This window comes from Typopeltis vanoorti, chromosome 11, assembly GCF_054136105.1.
Source record: "Typopeltis vanoorti isolate ZY-2024b chromosome 11, IOZ_Tvanoo_1.0, whole genome shotgun sequence".
Taxonomy (NCBI): Eukaryota; Metazoa; Arthropoda; class Arachnida; order Uropygi; family Thelyphonidae; genus Typopeltis; species Typopeltis vanoorti.
The window spans coordinates 20,592,520-20,611,751 of record NC_143559.1 but is presented as its reverse complement, the minus strand read 5'-3'; the positions used below and the strand labels follow the sequence as shown (position 1 = coordinate 20,611,751).

At 34.9% G+C, this 19,232-nt stretch overlaps 1 protein-coding gene across 1 annotated transcript in view; it reads left to right on the top strand.

Moving 5' to 3' along the window:
• LOC150101354 (phospholipid-transporting ATPase ABCA3-like) overlaps positions 1-19,232 on the top strand; it is a 305,741-nt gene that overhangs the window by 28,019 nt on the left and 258,490 nt on the right. The window contains exon 4 of the mRNA XM_090400778.1: positions 4,514-4,669. Within this exon, the coding sequence (XP_090256904.1) occupies positions 4,514-4,669 (156 nt within the window). The remainder of the gene's footprint in view (positions 1-4,513; positions 4,670-19,232) is intronic.

Genomic DNA, 19,232 nt, shown 5'->3' with positions numbered 1-19,232 from the left:
TGCAGGTCAGTCACTCTTAATCTAAATTCACTCTCCCAAACAAAACCATCTCCTAAACTTTCACAATCACTCACACCTTCCACACTATCAACTATTATTTTCTCATTCTCTCCTATCACACTACTTGTCTTCCTACATTCATTCCCCATTCCTGGAGCAACAAAGTCGGATATCGATATATCTAATGTACTTATTTCCTCCAACTGCCTGCATTTTGCGCACATACACTCTCCACTCTCTTTAACAAGCCACATATGTAATTCCCAAGACGCATACATGCCGCAAGTACTGCATGCCACAAAGTCCCTTATGATATTGCTAATAATTGAGTTCTTAAATGGCGGAGGACTTGGCGTTACACCACTTGCGACTGCTGCTAAATCCACCATCATTCCTTACTGCCGATTAGCGTAATCTTTAATAATTATTCAATTAATAAATAAGAGGAAAAAAAAGTACAAACATCAGAACATTTAAGTACTAAATATAATTAAATAAAATGAAATATAACTAAATACAGTAACTTAGCTTCGTTTTGTCTTCCACCATTACGCGTTCGATTCCGACATCCGATTTAAGATAGACTGTCAGTAAAGTTTGTGCTCTGAAGAGTATAGAAAGAAATTGTACAGCTCTTTGTGTAGAGGACATAAATATGAAAGTGAAAATAAATGTCTGAATAAGCGAGTAGTGAACATTATGAGGTATTGTATGTAGTAGGAGTGGATAGAATGAAATACTTAGCTGGATGTTGCTATAGACTAGATAATGTGGAGGGCAGTGACGATGAAATATATAAGCAATTTAGCCATGCAAATAGGAAAAGGATGGTCATTATGGTTGATTTTAATTATAGCTAGGGGTGAGATAGCATCCAGAAGTAAAGAAAACAGATTTTTCGAGTTTTTCAGACAGTATATAACAGAGGTAATGCTAGAATCGAGGGTCTTGTATTTGATCATCTTATCAGAGGATGTCATTATTGAGCAAATTTTATTTGCTTGAAACGTAGACTGTAATTTCTTGGCATCTTTAATTTATAAGATAACCAAGTGAAAAAACTTTCAACATAGAGATTCTTGGAGATTGCTATTGAAACCATTGAAGTATTTGAAAAGTTCAAATACTTTTCAAATTTTCAAGTAATTGAAGAGGTTTCAAATACTTCTTAATACTGATACTATCATACTGATTATTTTCTTATCACCCTATTTATATGTATTGATTGTTTTGATAAAGACAATACAAATTATAAATTACATATTTGTTGGAATAAGTGAGACATGGTTAGATGAGGATGACATCCTGACAGGAATAGAGATGGAAAGGTATGATGTGTTTCGTGAGGATAGAAGGGGTAAAAAGGGAGGGGGAGTGCTATTGATGATAGAGAAAGAGTTATGTCCATACAAGGTAGAGATGCAAGAGGAAAATGGGGCCAGTGGTTTTGAGGCAGTATGGTGTGAGATAGAGGTGAATAGAATCAAATACTTGGTGGGATGTTGTTATAGACCTGGTAATGTGGATGGTGGTGATAGTGAAATGTATAGTCAAATAAGCCAAGCAAATAAGAAAAGGGTGATCATTATGGGTGATTTTAATTATGGCAATATAGACTGGAATGAAGAGATAGCAACTGGAAGTAAAGAAAATGAGTTTCTTGAGTTTTTGAGGGATAACTACCTCAGACAGTATGTAACAGAGGGCACAAGAGGATTAAGGGTCTTGGATTTGGTCATCTCATCGGAGGATGTAATTATCAATGAGGTATCAAATCATCCACCAATTGGTGAAAGTGACCATGAGGTGATTACTTGGGTGGTTGCCAGCAGTGCAAGGACCCCAGTGAAAAAAGGGTATATGTGGAACTACAAGGGGGGTGATTATGAAGAGCTCAGGAGACAGCTTGCAGGTGTAGCATGGAATGAGGAGTTAGCTGGAAAAGAGATCAATGCAGCTTGGGGGATTTTCAAAAAATATTTAGTGGATGCAATGTCTAAATGTATACCACGGGTGAAAAGGTTAAATAAGTTAGGTGTGAGATGGATGAATAAAGAGATTAAGCATGCAATACAGAGAAAAAGGGCATTGTGGAGGCAGCATAAGAGAAGTGGAAGTAACCAATTTCATGAGTTCTACAAAGACCAGGCAAGGAGAGTGACTTGGTTGGTGAGAGTAGCTAAAGAGAGGTATGAACAGCAGTTAGCTAATGAAGCTAAAAAGAATCCTAGGGAGTTCTTTGATATGTAGCCAGCAAAAGAAAGAATGATTATGGAAGGATGACATTGATTGGAGGAAATGGTATAAAGACAGCTGTTGCAGAATGTGTGGTGGAGATACTTAATGAGCAGTTCATAAAGATCTTTCAATCTTGTGAATGTGACTTCATGGAGAGATTAAGAGCAGTTGATGATGGGGAGGAGAGACTGACTGTAAGTGAGGAAGAGGTGTTTGGGGAGTTGAGTAAACTAGATGTAAATAAGGCTGTGGGACTTGATAATATATCACCGCGTATTCTGAAGGAATGTGCCAGAGGGTTGACACCTGCCTTGACATATTTTTTTAATACGAGTCTTGCACTTGGTCAAATCCCTAAAGAGTGGAAGGAGGGCAAGATTGTGCCACTTCATAAAGGAGGTGATCAAACTCAAGCATCAAACTATAGGCCTATCTGTGTGTCAGGTGTTGTGGTTAAGTTGTTGGAGAAGCTTGTGAGAACTAGGATCCAGAGTTGGGTTGACAACAATGGTATAATCTTTGATGGACAGCATGGATTTGCTAAAGGGAGGTCATGTTTTAGTAATCTACTTACTTATTACAATAAAGTGACTGCTTCCTTGGACAGAGGAGAAGGATACACAGTAATATATTTGGATTTTGCAAAAGCTTTTGATAGAGTACCTCATGATAAGTTGACAGTCAAACTAGAGCAGATGGGGTTGGATATTAGATTAGTGCATTGGATTGGAGACTGGCTATCTGATAGGTATCAACAAGTTGTGTATGGGGGTGCAATATCCAGGAAAAGGAAAGTCACTAGTGGAGTGCCTCAGGGATCTGTTTTAGGGCCATTACTATTTAAGATTTGGATGGAGATATTCAGTTGTTTGCAGATGATGCAAAGTTGGGACGAACCATAAAGAGTAGTGAAGATGTTGTGGTCTTGCAAGAAGACATAAATTGAGTGATTGGGCAAGCAAATGGGGATGTGAGTTGAATGTTGCAAAATGTAAGGTTTTAAAATTTGGAAAACAAAGATGGGATGCAGAATTTATGCTTGGTGAGAATATATTGTTGGAAGTAGAGGAAATAAGAGATCTGGGAGTGATAGTGGATAAGGATCTAAAATTTAGGTCACACATCGCCAAAATTGTGAAGACAACACAAAAACTTCTGGGAATGATGAGGAGGACACTGACGTGTAGAAGTAGGGAGATTCTTGTTCCATTGTATAAGGCTTTGATTAGGCCACACATGGACTATTGTGCCCAAATTTGGTCACCTGGTTTTCAGAAGGATGAAGAGATGTTGGAAAGGGTCCAAAGGCGACTGACTAAGGTAGTTTCTGACCTCTGGAATGTTGAGTATGAGGAAAGATTGAAAAGATGTAATTTGCAGAGTCTAGTGGAGAGAAGGAAGAGGGGAGATATGATAGAGACCTACAAGTTGGTAAGGGGTTGTTATAGGATCAATGGTGGAGAAGTTCTACAGAGAATAGTGGGAGATCATTGGAGAACCAGAGGTCATGCCTGGAAACTGTATAAAGAGGGTGTGAGTAGGGGAGTGAGAGGCAGGTTTTTTTCGTGCAGAGTTGTGAATGATTGGAATGCCTTGCCTGAGAGTGTGGTGTCTGCTAGGAGTTTGTATGTGTTTAAGACCCGGTATGATGAGATGTGTGTGAGATAAAAGGACCTCCTAGATGAGTCTTTGACTCCATGAGGTCTTGTTTAATAATAATAATAATAATAATTTAGTTTAATCCTTTATCCAAGTGTAAGCAAACAAAGTTTGCACCTGAACTCATGGCAAAAGTGGACTGAGGATACTAAGGAAAGTGATGAGAACTCACTCCACATTTGCCATGAGTTGCCCCAGTCCTGAAGATACTTCAGGTGCAAACTTTGTTTGCTTACAGTTGGCAACAATACAAATTAATATTTTCTGTAGAAAGTAACTTCGGAATGTTTCTTGAATTTTATATGCTATACATAACTTGGATTATAAGAAATATATATATTTTTGGGTTCCTCAATGAGCTTTGTAGATCCCCATATGTAGTAGTAATAGGTATTGTACAAAGACTTCTCATAAGCTCAGAGGAAAGAAATATACTGTATATTCTTGTATTTTTTTGTATTTTCATCAGGTGTTGTAATATCTATAAATTCACAGTATGTAAATTTATTTTCTCTGTTTGTAATTCTATAAAGAAATAAATCAATTCCTTGATGTTTTAATATGTTTGAGATCCCTAGCAAAAGCTGACATTGTAAAAATTGTCTTTATTTTGTAGCTTAAAGGAATGAGCTGGTCAGAAGCAAAAATCGAAACAAACAATATGTTGAATATGCTACAAATGACAAACAAGAAACATTCATTATCCAAGACTTTATCTGGAGGAATGAAGAGAAAGGTGTCACTTGGCATAGCTATTACTGGTGGGTCTGAGGTAAAGGTTATGTATATAACATTCTAAGGTATATAAAACTGTGCATCCAATTGATTCAAGAAACATCATCCTCTAAGAGGAGTTGGAAGCTTGGATTATCAATATTTATTTAGCATAATTTATTAAGAGAATAATTATTTTCCTTTGAATAACACATAAATAACAGGCAATTATATACTTGGTTTTAATCCTTTACCCAAGAAAGCAAAACAATGTTTTTCACATGAGTGAAATATATTCACGTCTGAACTATTATATGCCCACAGTTAATATAACCGGGGCTGGCAATGTGCCAAGAAAAGTCAATTCATGCTGAAGGAGAGAAAGAAATAAAGGATGTACGAATTGGTCACCAACATGCGAAATCAACATGCTTTGTATGTAAAATTTTCCAACTGTTATCACTTTAAAAACTACAATGTTCATAAAAGAAAAGTTAATTTTCTGACGTAACAATAAACAACACATCCCACAAGACAGATTGATTATCCTATTATCGGAATGGATTCTCCTTCTGACATGCGCAGAAGTGTTAAAGGGTCTCTCATCTGTGGATGTACAGTACTTGTATATAGAAGCTAATGACTTCACATCACTTGCCTTAGTATGTATCCCATAATGGGAAGAGTCACTACCCAGACCAGTTTCGACCTTTAAAGACACCATGGTTAAAATAATGCAGAAATTATATATACCTCATATACAAGTAGCCAAAAGGTGCTAGACCTTATTAATAAAAATAAAAATCTCTGGATGAGAGAAAGATGTTAAGTTTTTTTACCTTGGTTCTACTATACATTAAGGATACCAAGAAATTATATACTTGGTTTTAATCCTTGACCCAAGGTATACAAGTATTAAAACCAAGTACAGGTATCCCCCGATTCACGCATTTAATTAATCCCTCGATGTTACCGCATATATCAAAATCGTGTTAATCAAATCTAATAATCAATGGTAAAAATTACAATTCGTTCATGATCGATTACTGTATTGATAATTCGTTTTATATGGTACTCTTTTAGGAAAGATAAAAAATGAATGCAAAGTAAATGTTTAATAAATACTTGTACCTACATTATTTAATGCAATTTTTTTATCAAAAAAAGTTATCAAGAGTCATTTGAACAGTTTTAGTTTTTTTCTTATTGGCATAAATCCAGACCTCGGCAAACAAGCAATAAAACATAAAGAAAAAACACTGCAAATATAATACATGATGGTACAAATTAAGTGGATATTGAATCCAACATTATTTCATAGCGAATATAGAAACTACAAGAGTTTCGTGCCGAATATATAGAAACTAAAAGTTTCGGCTTATGCAAGCAGAAACAACCTTATGGGCAACTCGTCGTAAAGGTAGAGTTGCTCCAGATCACTTTCCTTAGTATTTTCCATAATACAAAGCACATCTCCTAGAGCAGTGTTTCTCAAAGTGTGGGACACGGACCCCCAGGGTCCACGAAAGGACTTCAGGGGGGCCGCGGCAATTTTCGGCTATGCATCATTAACGCATGGAATAAAATTTAACTTTGAGATCGTAAAACGTTTCTATTGTATCACTGAATAAGGTACAGAGACATCTGTAGGCTGTGTAATATGTTTCTCAACAAATAGTGCAATTAGAGACAACTTGGTAAAAACGGAACTAATGAATCGCATGACCCCTCCCACATAAAATGCTGTACAGTAGACAATCAAAACCATATGGTGCACCGGCAACATATGGTTTTGTTTGAGTGAACGTGTTAAAACTAATAAATATATAGTGAATGTGTTTCAGATATTATATGAGGAATTCGGTTGAAGAGAATTAGCATTTCAACTGAATTGTCGGCTTGCTTTTGTCAATTAGTAGCGCGATCTTTTGTCAATTAGTAGCGCGATCTTTTGTTAATACTGCACCAATCATATGGACGTCTTCATAGCTGCTTTATCTCTACGGGCCTACCGTTGCTGTTTGTTTCGAGTTCTGCATTCACTAGCCCATTTGTTGAAGGACTGTTCATTAAATATGGTAATTTCTTTTTAGCTTTCAAATTCTTAAGTATGGATCACTAGTTAAAGACTGGATTTTTAAAATGTGCAAAAGAGAGGAACATAGTAGATACAAGCAGCTGTCAGCAACAAGAAAATGTTGATATTGTATCTGGATCAAGTCAAATTGATAAGTGTGTGTCATCTGACATCTCTAAAGAACTAACTAGGAAGAAGATGAGAAAACTTCGTAAGTACGATATAAATTACTTGAAATGTGGATTTTCATGGACGGGAAATGAAGAGGAACCTATTCCATTATGTGTAATTTGCGGTGAAACTTTAAAAAATGAAAGCATGAAACCATGTAATTTAAATCGCCATTTTGAATCGAAACATAATGAATGCAAGGACAAACCTGTCGAATATTTTCAAAATAAACTAAAAAATTTAAAAGAATCTCAAAAAGTGATGTCGATGATGTCAGGTGAAAACATGAAGGCTTTAGAAGCTTCATATCATGTGTCGCTATTAATAGCAAAAAGTGGTGCAGCAGAAACAATTGATGAAACTTTGGTCAAGCCTGCAGCAAAAATAATAGCGGAAATTATGATCGGAGATAATGCAAAAAGATCTTTTGATAGGATTTGTCTTTCAAATAGTACCGTTCATCGAAGAATCACTGAAATGGCTGAAAATATAAAACAAACATTGTTATCCAATATACGTAAGGGTCGTTATTATGCGTTGCAGGTAGATGAATCCACCGACATTACAAATTTTGCAAATCTTCTAGCGTTTGTTAGGTATGAAAAAAATCAAAAAATTCATGATGACCTTTTATATTGCCAACCCTTGCCAGAACATACAAAGGAGAAGAAATATTCAACAGCATAAATATTTATGCATCAAAACAAGCTTGATTGGAAAAGTTGTTTTGGAATAAGCAAGGACGGAGCGAAATCCATGGTCGGATATAAAAAAGGTCTTGTTTCAAGGATTCAAGCTGTTGCACCAAATGCAAAGTTGACACACTGCATACACAGGGAGGCTTTGGCTACACATATGATGTCTACATACCTAAGAAAAGTTCTTGATGAAGCTGTAAAATCATAAATTATATTAAAGGCCATCCTCTAAATGCCAGCCTTTTCTCTCAACTTTGCAAAGAAATGGGAAGCAACTATACACAACTTCTTTTCCATACCAATGTTCGTTGGCTTTCTTGTGGAAAAGTTCTTACTTGTTTATTTTAACTTCGGAATGAACTACAAGTTTTTCTTGATGAAAAGTTTGAATTGAAAAAGTATTTACATAATTGGAAATGGCTCAGTCAGTTAGCATACCTGGCAGATATATTTACTGTATTAAAATCAGCTAAGCTAACGCCTTTTTTTATTCCCGTATACGGGAGTAGGCGAGGCCATTTAGCCCTATCTAACTTTTGGAGACTGAGTGGGCAGTTCAATCTCCACTGGTACCCAATCAGAGACAGATGGCCCAAGGCTATCACTAATTAAGCGGTACGCAGTGAAGAGAGACGGCTCAAATGTGCCGCCATCTCGTGGTCCCTAACCCTAACACAATATATTTAATGTCTGAAATAATGTGGGTTCTACGGTCGATTTTCTTGAGTTTACAGGACGAAAAACCCGAGTTTCCGGGAGGAAAAACCTGCTTGCCCGTGCCAGAGATCGACTAACTCGGGAACCGGTCGAAAAAAGGCTTAGAAAAATTTCCTCTAGTCGCCGACTAGACTCGAAACCAAGTCTTCCTTCGTGCGGCCAAGCGTGGCGGTGTGCAAACGCCACATCCGCTGAGCTACACAGGCTTTGCTTGTATTAAATAGTCTTAATTTATCTTTAGACGGCAAGGAAATTTCTATATTTCATGTCCAAGATAAAGTGAACGCCACGTTGGCAAAAATGAAGTTATGGCAAAAGTGGATTGGTAATGGAGAATTTGACACGTTTCCATTGCTTCATGAATTGCTCGCAAGTTCAAATGAGCAAATTGATGATGATGTCAAAATTACTATCATGCAGAATTTAAAAGCTTACAAATCTAGAAAAGTATTTCCGTGAATTGGACATTAATACTGAGTGGATAAGATACCCTTTCAATAAAAACAAATTTTTGCCAAAGGGTCTCGTCAATTGAAGAACAACAACTTTTAGAACTAGCTTCTGATGGTTTCCTAAAAAATAAATACAGTGAGAATACGTTATCATCATTTTGGCTACAAATACAGAATGAATTTCCTGAATTAACAGATAAAGCTCTAAAGTTCATTTTTCTATTTCCAAGTTCATATCTGTGCGAAGTTGGATTTTCTGCCCTTGTAGATATTAAGACGAAGAAGAGGAATCGCATTATAGATGTCGAACCGCATCTGAGATTGAAATTAACAACTATAGAGCCAAATTTTGCTGAAATGTTATCTCACCATAAGCAATTTCGCTCCTCTCATTGATGATAAATTATTTCAAGTGAGTAAAACTTTATAATATCTTTATAAAGTTTGTTCTATTAAAAATAAATCATATTTTTTGTTTACATGAACATATAAATTCAAATAAAATAGATATTTAATTTTTTAATATTTTAAATTAATTTATTTGTTTTAATTAATTTATTTATTTTTGAATTAATTAGGGATACTTGGTAATAATGAAAATTTAAGAAGGGGTCCACAGATATCTGAAGTTTGAGAAACACTGTCTTAGAGGACATGTATGATAAATGTTGAATCCGACATTATTTCATAGCCCAATATAGAAACTACAAGAGTTTTGTGCTGAATATATAGAAACTAAAAGCAACCTTATGGGCAACTCGTAGTAAAGGTGGAGTAAGCTGCAGATCACTTTCCTTAGTATTTTTCATAATTTAAAGCACATCTCCTAGAGGACATGTATGATAAATAAGCCTTTGGCTCTCTATTTCAGTAATACATGGTGATTTATTTTCAGTTACAATCTAGAAATTATTGAACAAAGAATAAAAAACAACTAAACCATGCTATACTGACATTGGAGGTCACGGTATCTCTTAGATACAGGTTACTGTCAAATATGACAAACTTTTACATAACATGTGTTAAACCAAACTTACAGCAAAAAACAGTGCGAAATATCACTCATAACATATGAGTGCACACTACTCATGACCTTCAAGCTATCCACTGAATTGTGTAAGAATATTTATATTAAACATTTTGCATGCATCTGTCAGATCAGCTACGAGCTCCGCAGGGTTAAAGGCGCATTAATCAAAACGCTTGCCGTATATATCAAGGGATTGCCACAGTAATTTCGCCACATTAATCAAATCCACGTTAAGCAAGGGATACCTATATGTATTATTTCTTGGTATCCTTAATGTATAGTAGAACCAAGATAAAAAATTTTCAACACGTAAATAATAGGGTATAATAGTACAGGAAGATGGTTTAATGTTAAATCTGGTGAGACAAGGATGTACATTATCCCCTCTGTTATTCATTATCTATCTGGATCACATTATGAAGGAAAGTGGTATTAAACCTGATATCAAAATTGGAGATGTTAATGTCAGCTCTTTGCTTTATGCGGATGATTGTTATACTTCTAAATAAATCTGCTACAAATCTGCAAGATTCTCTGACTAAATTGAATAGCTGTTGTAATACATATGGTATGAAGGTCAGCAATAAAAAGACAAAGACAATGAAAATAGGCAGAATCATTGAAAATGCCAACTGTGTTGTGAATGGAGAACCTGTGGAACAAGTAAAACATTTCAGCTCCTTAGGCACAATTTTTACCGAAGATGGTAAATTAAATATAGAAATAGACAACAGAATCAGCAAAGCTGGTATGGTGGGAAGTCAATTGAATAAATTCATATGGAATAAGAGAGAAATTAGTCGGAACACTAAATTAGCCGTATACAAGACAGTGTTCAAACCAGTTTTAACTTATGGATCTGAGAGCTGGGTCAGAAGTAAAACACTTGACCAAAGACTAGAGACCACAGATATGAGAGTCCTGAGAAAGATTAGAGGCGTGAACAGATGTCATCAATGGCAATATCATATTAAAAATGAGGATATTAGGAAATAAATTGACATTGTCAACATCCAGGAATGCATTAGCAGAGCTAATCTCAGGTGGTATGGTCACTTAAATAGAATGGGAGAGACAAGATTAGCAAAACAAGTGTTCTCTGCCAGGTTGGCTGGAAAACGACCCAGAGGAAGACCAAGATATAGGTGGATTGATACGGTACAAAGTGCCTTAGACAATAGAAATATAAGATCTGATAATGTTGGAGTCTTGACAAGTAACAGACTGATTTGGAGGAAAATTGTAGATAGGAAGTTGGTAATGATGTAATTTTTTCATGTAGTACTGTCATATCCTGTACACCCCTTGAGGGTACATGGCAGGAATTTGATGATGATGGATAATAGGGTTTTTCTCGGACACTTGATTTTTTTTCCTTCTGCAGAACAGGCAAATCAGAAAGAAAACACATAGAATTAACTTAGAAAAATACTGTTTAGTGAATGGTATTAGATGGTGGATTGTACATTGTGGACAATGTGCTGTGTATTGTAGATGTGGTCTCCACAATGATCACTGGACTCTATGGAAGTGTTGTGTAATAATAATATTTATATACACGTGACCATGTCAGAAAGAAAAAGAAACATGAACTCTATTGTATATCTCACATCTATACATTTTATTTTAAAGTTCACATTGGAAGAAAAAATTTCTGGAATGATTTTTTTTTAAATTTTAATATCATAATCATCATCGTTTTGTATTTTGGTTTAAGCCAATAAGAATACAATTTAGTCGGCTAAATTCCAAATTGCCAGCCCATCCTTGTTCGTTCAGTATCCAGGTAAATACCCAAGAGGATGCACCACAAGAAGGTGAGGATTGGACATTAGGTCAGAAGCCCTGGTCGGTTCTCCGCATTCCTTTAAAGGCTATGTGGAGGTCTCCTCTCGGTTATACAACTTTGATCCTTATTTTTACATCATTAAAATATTTGTGAAGCCATTTCAGTTTTATTTTAAGCAGATCATTTGCAGGGGCATATGACAACAAAATGTGTTGAAAATTTATATTGCAGTAGCTGCATTCGAGCATTATTAAAATTAAGAATTGAGTGTGTAATCAAGAATGTGTTCCTGTGGTTCAATTTTATTTTCATTCAGATCTTTGACAAAAAATATTCATGATAATTCTAGCCTGAATATTTTTTGTCAAATTTGACCTGAGATGTGAATATTCTTTAAAGTTAACAGTAGTAAAGTTCTTTGATAAGAAAGCAAGCATTCGTTTAAATAATTCTGACTGGATTATGAATAATGAACTCTTCAAATACTACTATGACCACTCTTATTTAATTTATATATCAACAGTGTATAGGTCAATTTTGAGAAAAGCTATTCCGTTGTTTGCATTTGCTGATCTCTAAATTGGAGTGAAAAAAGTGATTAAGATCTCTGATGTGATTAGAGTGCTTTCCTTAACCTAATATTGGTCAGTAGGGATGGCAATGCTACCGTGCAATGGTCAGCTTTGTATGGAGGCAGTAGCATCCCCTCTTTCAAAAACTTTCATTCTGCAAAAAGTTGACATAGCCAGATGAACTCATGGCATTAACAGACACTGAACTCCTAGCCTTAGTTGCTTTGGCCTTACTTCTAAAGAACAACAGCCACAAGCATTGATTAGGCTAAATCTAGATTTTCATGTTCAGTTCTGGCCACTTGGATGCTTAAGTGATAAAGAAGCATTAAGAGTATACAGAAGTGAGTGTCTAAGATTGTCTAATGATTGGAATGTTGAATGAGGACATATTAAGGGAATGTGCTGTGCAGAGTTGGCAGATATTATTATTGCACCCTCCAGTCAGCAGACTCATCATGGGAGGTTCATTCAACTGACAATATGTTAATCATAAAGAATCTTAAAATCCTTAACACTCGTTGCATTAACAAAACATTCTGGTAATGCGTTCCATTCACTGGCAGTTCTCCATGTAAAAAAATCTACTCTTCACCATACTCTTTTTGTAATCTCATCTAAATTAATCTGATAAAATCCATTCACTAACTTAAATGTCTCTATTATATCACCTCTTTTCCTTTTATCCATATTTTATCAACCTCTCTCCACAGCCAGCAGTCCAAAGTCCTGATGTTGTCTTAGTCACTCACCTCTGGACCCTCTCCAGTGTCTCCACATCACACTGAAAACCAGGTGACCAGATCTGAGCACAACTGAGAGATACAATTGATCATTTATTGAGAGATATAAGTTGATGAAAGGTGCTATCAGATAAATATAGGCAAAATATTGCACCAGATGCAGCTTATGCCAGAGAAAAATGGAAAAACATAGTGCTGCAGCATTAGACCTAAATGTCCATTAAGCTGTTGAAGAAGAAGAATAGGTAGTGGAGAATGAAGTGTCATACCTGAAAATTGTATAAGGAAATGAAGAAGAGATAGATTTTTGCATGGAGAATGGTAAGTGAGTGGAATACATTGCCAGATTGGGTGCTGAATGTCTTCAAGCTGAGGTATGATATGTATCATGATCTAGAAAGTGACATCCTGCAATGGGTCTTAACTCCAAGGAATCCTGAAAATAATACTAATACCATATAGACTTCATGGCAAAGGAAGATGTTGATGTCAAATTAACACAGTTAATCTGGTGTTCACTGAGTCAAATTAACTCAGTGAACACCAGATTATTAATTGCATTCTGTTGTTTGCATTTACTGATCTCTAAATTGGAGTGAATAAAGAGATGATCTCTGATGTGATTAGTGCTTTCCTTAACCTAATATTGGTCAGTAGGAATGCCAATACTACTGTGCAATGGTCAGCATAAATTGGAACAAATTAAAAGGAGGAAAGGACGTGGGGGAATGATATGAAATATATGCAGCTCAAGATAGATTAAGTAAAACACATGATAGGAAAAGACAGTTTATAAAGTGGAGTTGTAGTTCACATGATACAAATACCATTAACGAATGTCCAAACAATTTTTTGGATTATTTATCATTCTTATGCTTCAACTTGGGAAGAGTGGTAACAGATCCCAATTGATGTTGCTACACAGTTTAAATCTGATTGTCAAGTTGACATTTGTAGAACACCTGCTAAAGAAATGCCTACCCACATATCTGCACAGTGTATCATATATATATATATATATATATATATATAAAAAAGTTTTGAAAAGAGAAAAGTTTTGAAAGAGGTGAAAAAGGAGATCTTCGAAAAGATGCTTAAATAATGTGGTATCCCTAGAGTTTGAAGAACAAATAGGATAAATCAATGTGCAACCTTATTAAGCAAGAGATCCATGAGAAGATAATCTGGAAGGAATATTCAGAGAATAAGGGTGAGAGGAGTTAATACAGGCAATCCCATATAACATGGTACCTACTACAACATGGTTTCACTCTAACACAGTGCCTAATGGCAAAGGAAAATGTAGATGTCATGTATTGTCAAATTAATGTTAATCTTTTTAGCGTTCTGAATGTAATGCAACATGGTTTTGCCCTAACACAGAGAGCTATGGCTATCCTTGCGCAATGTTATTTTCAAGATTTTTTTTTTGCAAGGGGAATCCTGTTATTATGTTGGAAGTATCCAGAAAATTCACTGAAAACAATTAATTGAAAGATAATTTATAAAACAGCAATTTACCAAAAGGCAATTTATCAAAAAAACAATTAATCAAATAAATCAAATAAACAATTACTCAAAAAAGCAATGCATTGAATGGCAGTTAATCAAAAACATAATTTATGGAAAGTAACTTATCGAAAACCAACAGTTCATCGAAAAATCAAAATTTGCTGAAACTACAAATCATCAAATGAACAGTTAATTGAAAGGTGAATTATAAGATGTGAAGCGAAGTGTATTTATCAAAAATAACTGCAGTTTTAATTGATAAACTTGTGATGTACTTGAAGCTTAGCATGATTTATTGGTTCCCTTTAATGTAGACGTGTATGCTCCTTTTTTTTTTTTAGGTATGTTCCTTTCAGCCAGTGTATTTGTTTCATGTATTTTACGTGTGTTTTACACAATCAGGAAAAGATGTAAAAAATATTAATTATTATTATAATTGTTATTCCCCTTATCCTCCTCTCTCTTCAACCTAATGGTTGGTGGAGTAGCAATGCTTACTAGAGAATAATTACAAAACAAGATGGTTTTTCCCATTGCCTTCTTTATCCAGTAAGTGTTTTATATTCGTAGATATGTGTATGTTCGTGGGGAGTAGTTTGAGGGATGAAATGGCCAAGTTCCCTGGAGTAAAACATTGCCATATGAGACTGGATAACTTGCCTTCATTTGAAGAGAACTAATAAAAATTTTTTGCATCCTACAAGTGACGAGAACTGAGGTCTTTCTAACTAAAGGGCTTCATTTATACCGACTGAACTATGGAGGCTCCATTATTATTAGTAGTAATAATAGTATTAGTATGATGACATCTGCACACTCACCAGTTATATGGGATGAATTTTACTAAGATTTGGTATTTGAACCATTTACAAAAATTTGTTGAACCATTCTAGTTTTCAGTTCAAGTATATTCGGGATTACAAAGGGACAACATGTTGACATTTTATATTGCAATAACTCTCTAACTTAGTGGAATATGTCCAAATGTCGGAAATTGCAAAACAAATAAGAAGTCTGTGTGGTTCAGTTTTAGTTTCAACAGGATCATATCTATTAGAAAATTTTGGTAAAGGAGTTATAATATAATAAGCTAACGCTTTTTATAGGGAGTAGGCGAGGCCTTTTAATCCTATCTAGTTTTTGGAGACTGAGTGGGCAGTTCAATCTCCACAGGTAGCCAATCAGAGATAGCTGGCCCATGTTTACCACTAATTATAGGCAGCCACTGATGAAGAGAATGACAAACAAGTGCTGCCATCTTTTGGTACCTAACACTAACAGGATATGTTACTGTCTGAAATAATGTGGGTTCTATGGTCGATTTTCTTGAGTTTACAGGATGAAAAACCAGTTTCCCAGATAAAAAACCCGCTTGCCCGTGCCAGAGATTGATTGACTCTGGAACTGGTCGAAGAAAGGCTTAGAAAAAGTTCCTCCAGTCAGCAACTAGACTCAAACTATAAGTCTATCTTCCTGCAGCATGGTACAGAGGATGCAAGCTCCACTTCCACTGAGCTACACAGCCCTTGGGAAAGGAGTTTCGAAATGATATTAATAATTCCGCTCTAGCTGGATGAAATTTTATAGTTTAGACCTATATTAAAATTTGTCAGTTTTGATTTCAATCTGATCATTGTTGTGAAAAAATTAGGTAGGACAAACTTTTTTTTTCTGAAGATAAATCACTATTTACACAATGAAGTAGCAGGTATGCTTGCAGAATAATGTAATAAAAAACAACAAAATAATTATAACCTTTCAATGACCACCTACATATGTTGTCTGCATCTTGGGTAATGTTAAGTATTCTTACCAAATACCTTAAAACAATAGTTTTGAAGAAAATTAATCTTTCGATGAATTATGAAAGAATTAATGAAAAAATTATCGTCAAATTTTTTTTTTTTTTGATCAATTGCATTTGCACCTAATCGTTGTGTGATGAACTGTAGTTCAACAAATTGTTTATTCAATACATTGCCCTTTCAATGAATTTCCACTTGTTAAATTGTTGTTCAATTAGTTTATTCGACAAATTGCTTTTTTTGATGAATAGTCTTTCAATAAATTGCCATTTGGTAAACTGCCTTTCAATTAACATAGTTTGCTGAATTTTCATGGAACCGGGGTTAATTTTTGAAATTTGCATTTTACTTTATGAATTCCTGCTGTTGATTCATTGGCCATTATTGGAAAATTTGTGACACACAGCTGTTTGCTGATGATGCAAAGATAGGTAGGATAATCAGGAGTGCTGCTGAAATTAGTACTTGAAGAATGATTTGAATATGCTGGAATTGTGGGCATGTGAAAATGGGTGTCATTTCAATGATAATAAATGTAAAGTCATGCACTCTGGTGTGATTAGATATCCACTGTTGTATTATATTGGTGAGATTATGCTTGAAGAAACTGATGAGACCAGGGATCTTGGAGTTTTAGTAGACAGGAAGTTGGAGTTCAAGGGTCATATAGCAAAAATTGTAAATACAACTCAGAGAATAATGGCAATGCTGAAAAGAACCTTGACATGTAGAGATGGGGAAGTCATTCTGCCTCTTTACAAGGCCTTGATAAGAATTCACTTGGATTATTGCATTCAGGTCTGGTCTCCAGACCTGCATTATTCATCATATCATCCCTCTTTCTCCTGTTTGCTAATGTCTACAGCCTAGAAATTCTCAGATTGAGAATTTCTAGGCTGTAGACATTATCAAACAGGAGGAAGAGGGATGATATGATTGAGACTTACCAACTTCTCAAAGGGTTATACAAAATTTTTGTAGATGGAATATTTCATTTTATAGAGGGTGGGAGAAGGACACAAGGGCATCCATGGATGTTGAGGATGAATGCTGTCAAGAAGGGGATTAGGGGCTAGATTTTTCTTTCATGGAGTAGTGTGCGATTGGAATGGACTGCTATTGGATGTTGTGTGTGCAAGTAGTGTGAATGAATTCAAGAACAGATTGTTGGTGCGGTTGGTGCGAATAGTATGGCTTCCCTCGGTGAGTTCCTGACTCCCTGGAGGTCTCTCTATTAATAATAATTCCTATATTTTATTTTGTTTGGAAATCCTAGTGATAATTTCTGTGCTATTCTTGTGCACTTGTTTGAGACCATTAAAAATTGTGACTGAAGCATGCATTTTATGACTTTAAGGGGTTTTTTTAAGTTATTTTTTTTTATTTGACCATTTATAAATTTTTCCAGGTATGTATTACAGAGCCTTGTTCTGAAGAACAAATTTAGAACCGTAATGAAGTAATTTATTTGTTGTGAGTTAAATTCAAGTTCTAAATTATGCCTATTGAAAGTAAAAAAAAAAAAAAGTACCAATCAAAAGGAACTTTATTTTTATAGAATTAAAGATACAATTTTGGATTGTCTTAAAAAAAGAGACATGGTAACATACGTTTTGTTTAAAAAGTTCAAATCTAAATGAACCAACAGTTGAGACCATAAAGAACAACTGAATAGAGAATTAGACTTTAATTGCTGCAGGATCTTTCATTTCCATAAATATAACCGTTTTTCCCTCAAGTAACAATAATTGAGAAAATGGAAAAAGTGCTTAAATATAAATGAACGATGAATGTACATTGTCTGGCATATATGTAACTCAGTTTGTAAAATGTTACTATTTTTAATAAAAATTAAGATTGAGAAGAGTTTCCAAAAGTTATGAAAAGATGGCATATTTTTGTTAGCTTTTGAAATGTAACTTTTTTTTTGTACTAGTTCTTATTCCCATATAACATGGTTTTGTACTAAACAACATTTTATAGGAATCTACCTACATTGTTATACGGGGTCACCTTTATATAAAGTGCAGTACAGAAAAATTGCAAGTATTGTACAGAAATCCGAGTCAGAGTATGAAAAGAAATTGGCTCTGTGGGTTAAAGGCAACCCAAATTAATTTTATCATTATGCAACAAGTAAAAGAAAGAATGAATGTGAAGAATAACTTTAATGAATAGAAATATGATCAGAAGCAGATGTAGTTTTAGATGATAAGTTCTCACTTTGCTAAGATCTGTCAACTAGGTACACGTAATATGGTGCATGATGCACTACATTGGATGAAGATCAAGAGATGAATGAGAAGTTCTAGAGCTGTTGCATGATCTGGATAAGAATTCAACAACAGTTACAGAATGAGATATTAGTACATATTAGAAAGGAATGTTCAGCTGAGCTGACTTGACATGGTTGTATAATTCGACTCTCACAGGAAAGATCCCATAATAATGGGAATAACGTATGATAATCCCATTATACAAGGGTGGTGCAAAGACCAATATGTCTAATTGTTGACTTCTAAGTATCTTGAGTGGTTATAAAGATGATCTGTATGCAAGTTACCGAATGGAGATCATGTCTGAATGATTTGCTCATGTTTTACTACTATGATACTGTTGAAGATTTTACCACTTGAAAGGCTGTTGCATAAATTCGAGAATTTATGCAACAGCACCCATTTATTCAAGTCAGTAGTTTATATTCAAATTTCATTTGAATATAAACTACTGACTTGAATAAATGGGTGATTGAGAAAAACTATCAGAAAGTGGCATATAGGGAGTGTGAATTTGCCAGATTTAATGTGACTAGTGGTGTTCCTCAGAGATTAGTTCTTGAATAATCGTTTCAATCTGTATATTAATTGGGTGGAAGTTACTGCATTAGTGATGACTGAAAAAACAAAAAACATAATATATTTATTTAGACAGAATATAAGAGACATAGAATTTTCATGGAGGATAGCGAAAACAGAATTGGGTGTGTTTTTACTGATGAACTGCATTCAGTTCATCAGTAAAAACACACCCAATTCTGTGGAAACACACCCAATTC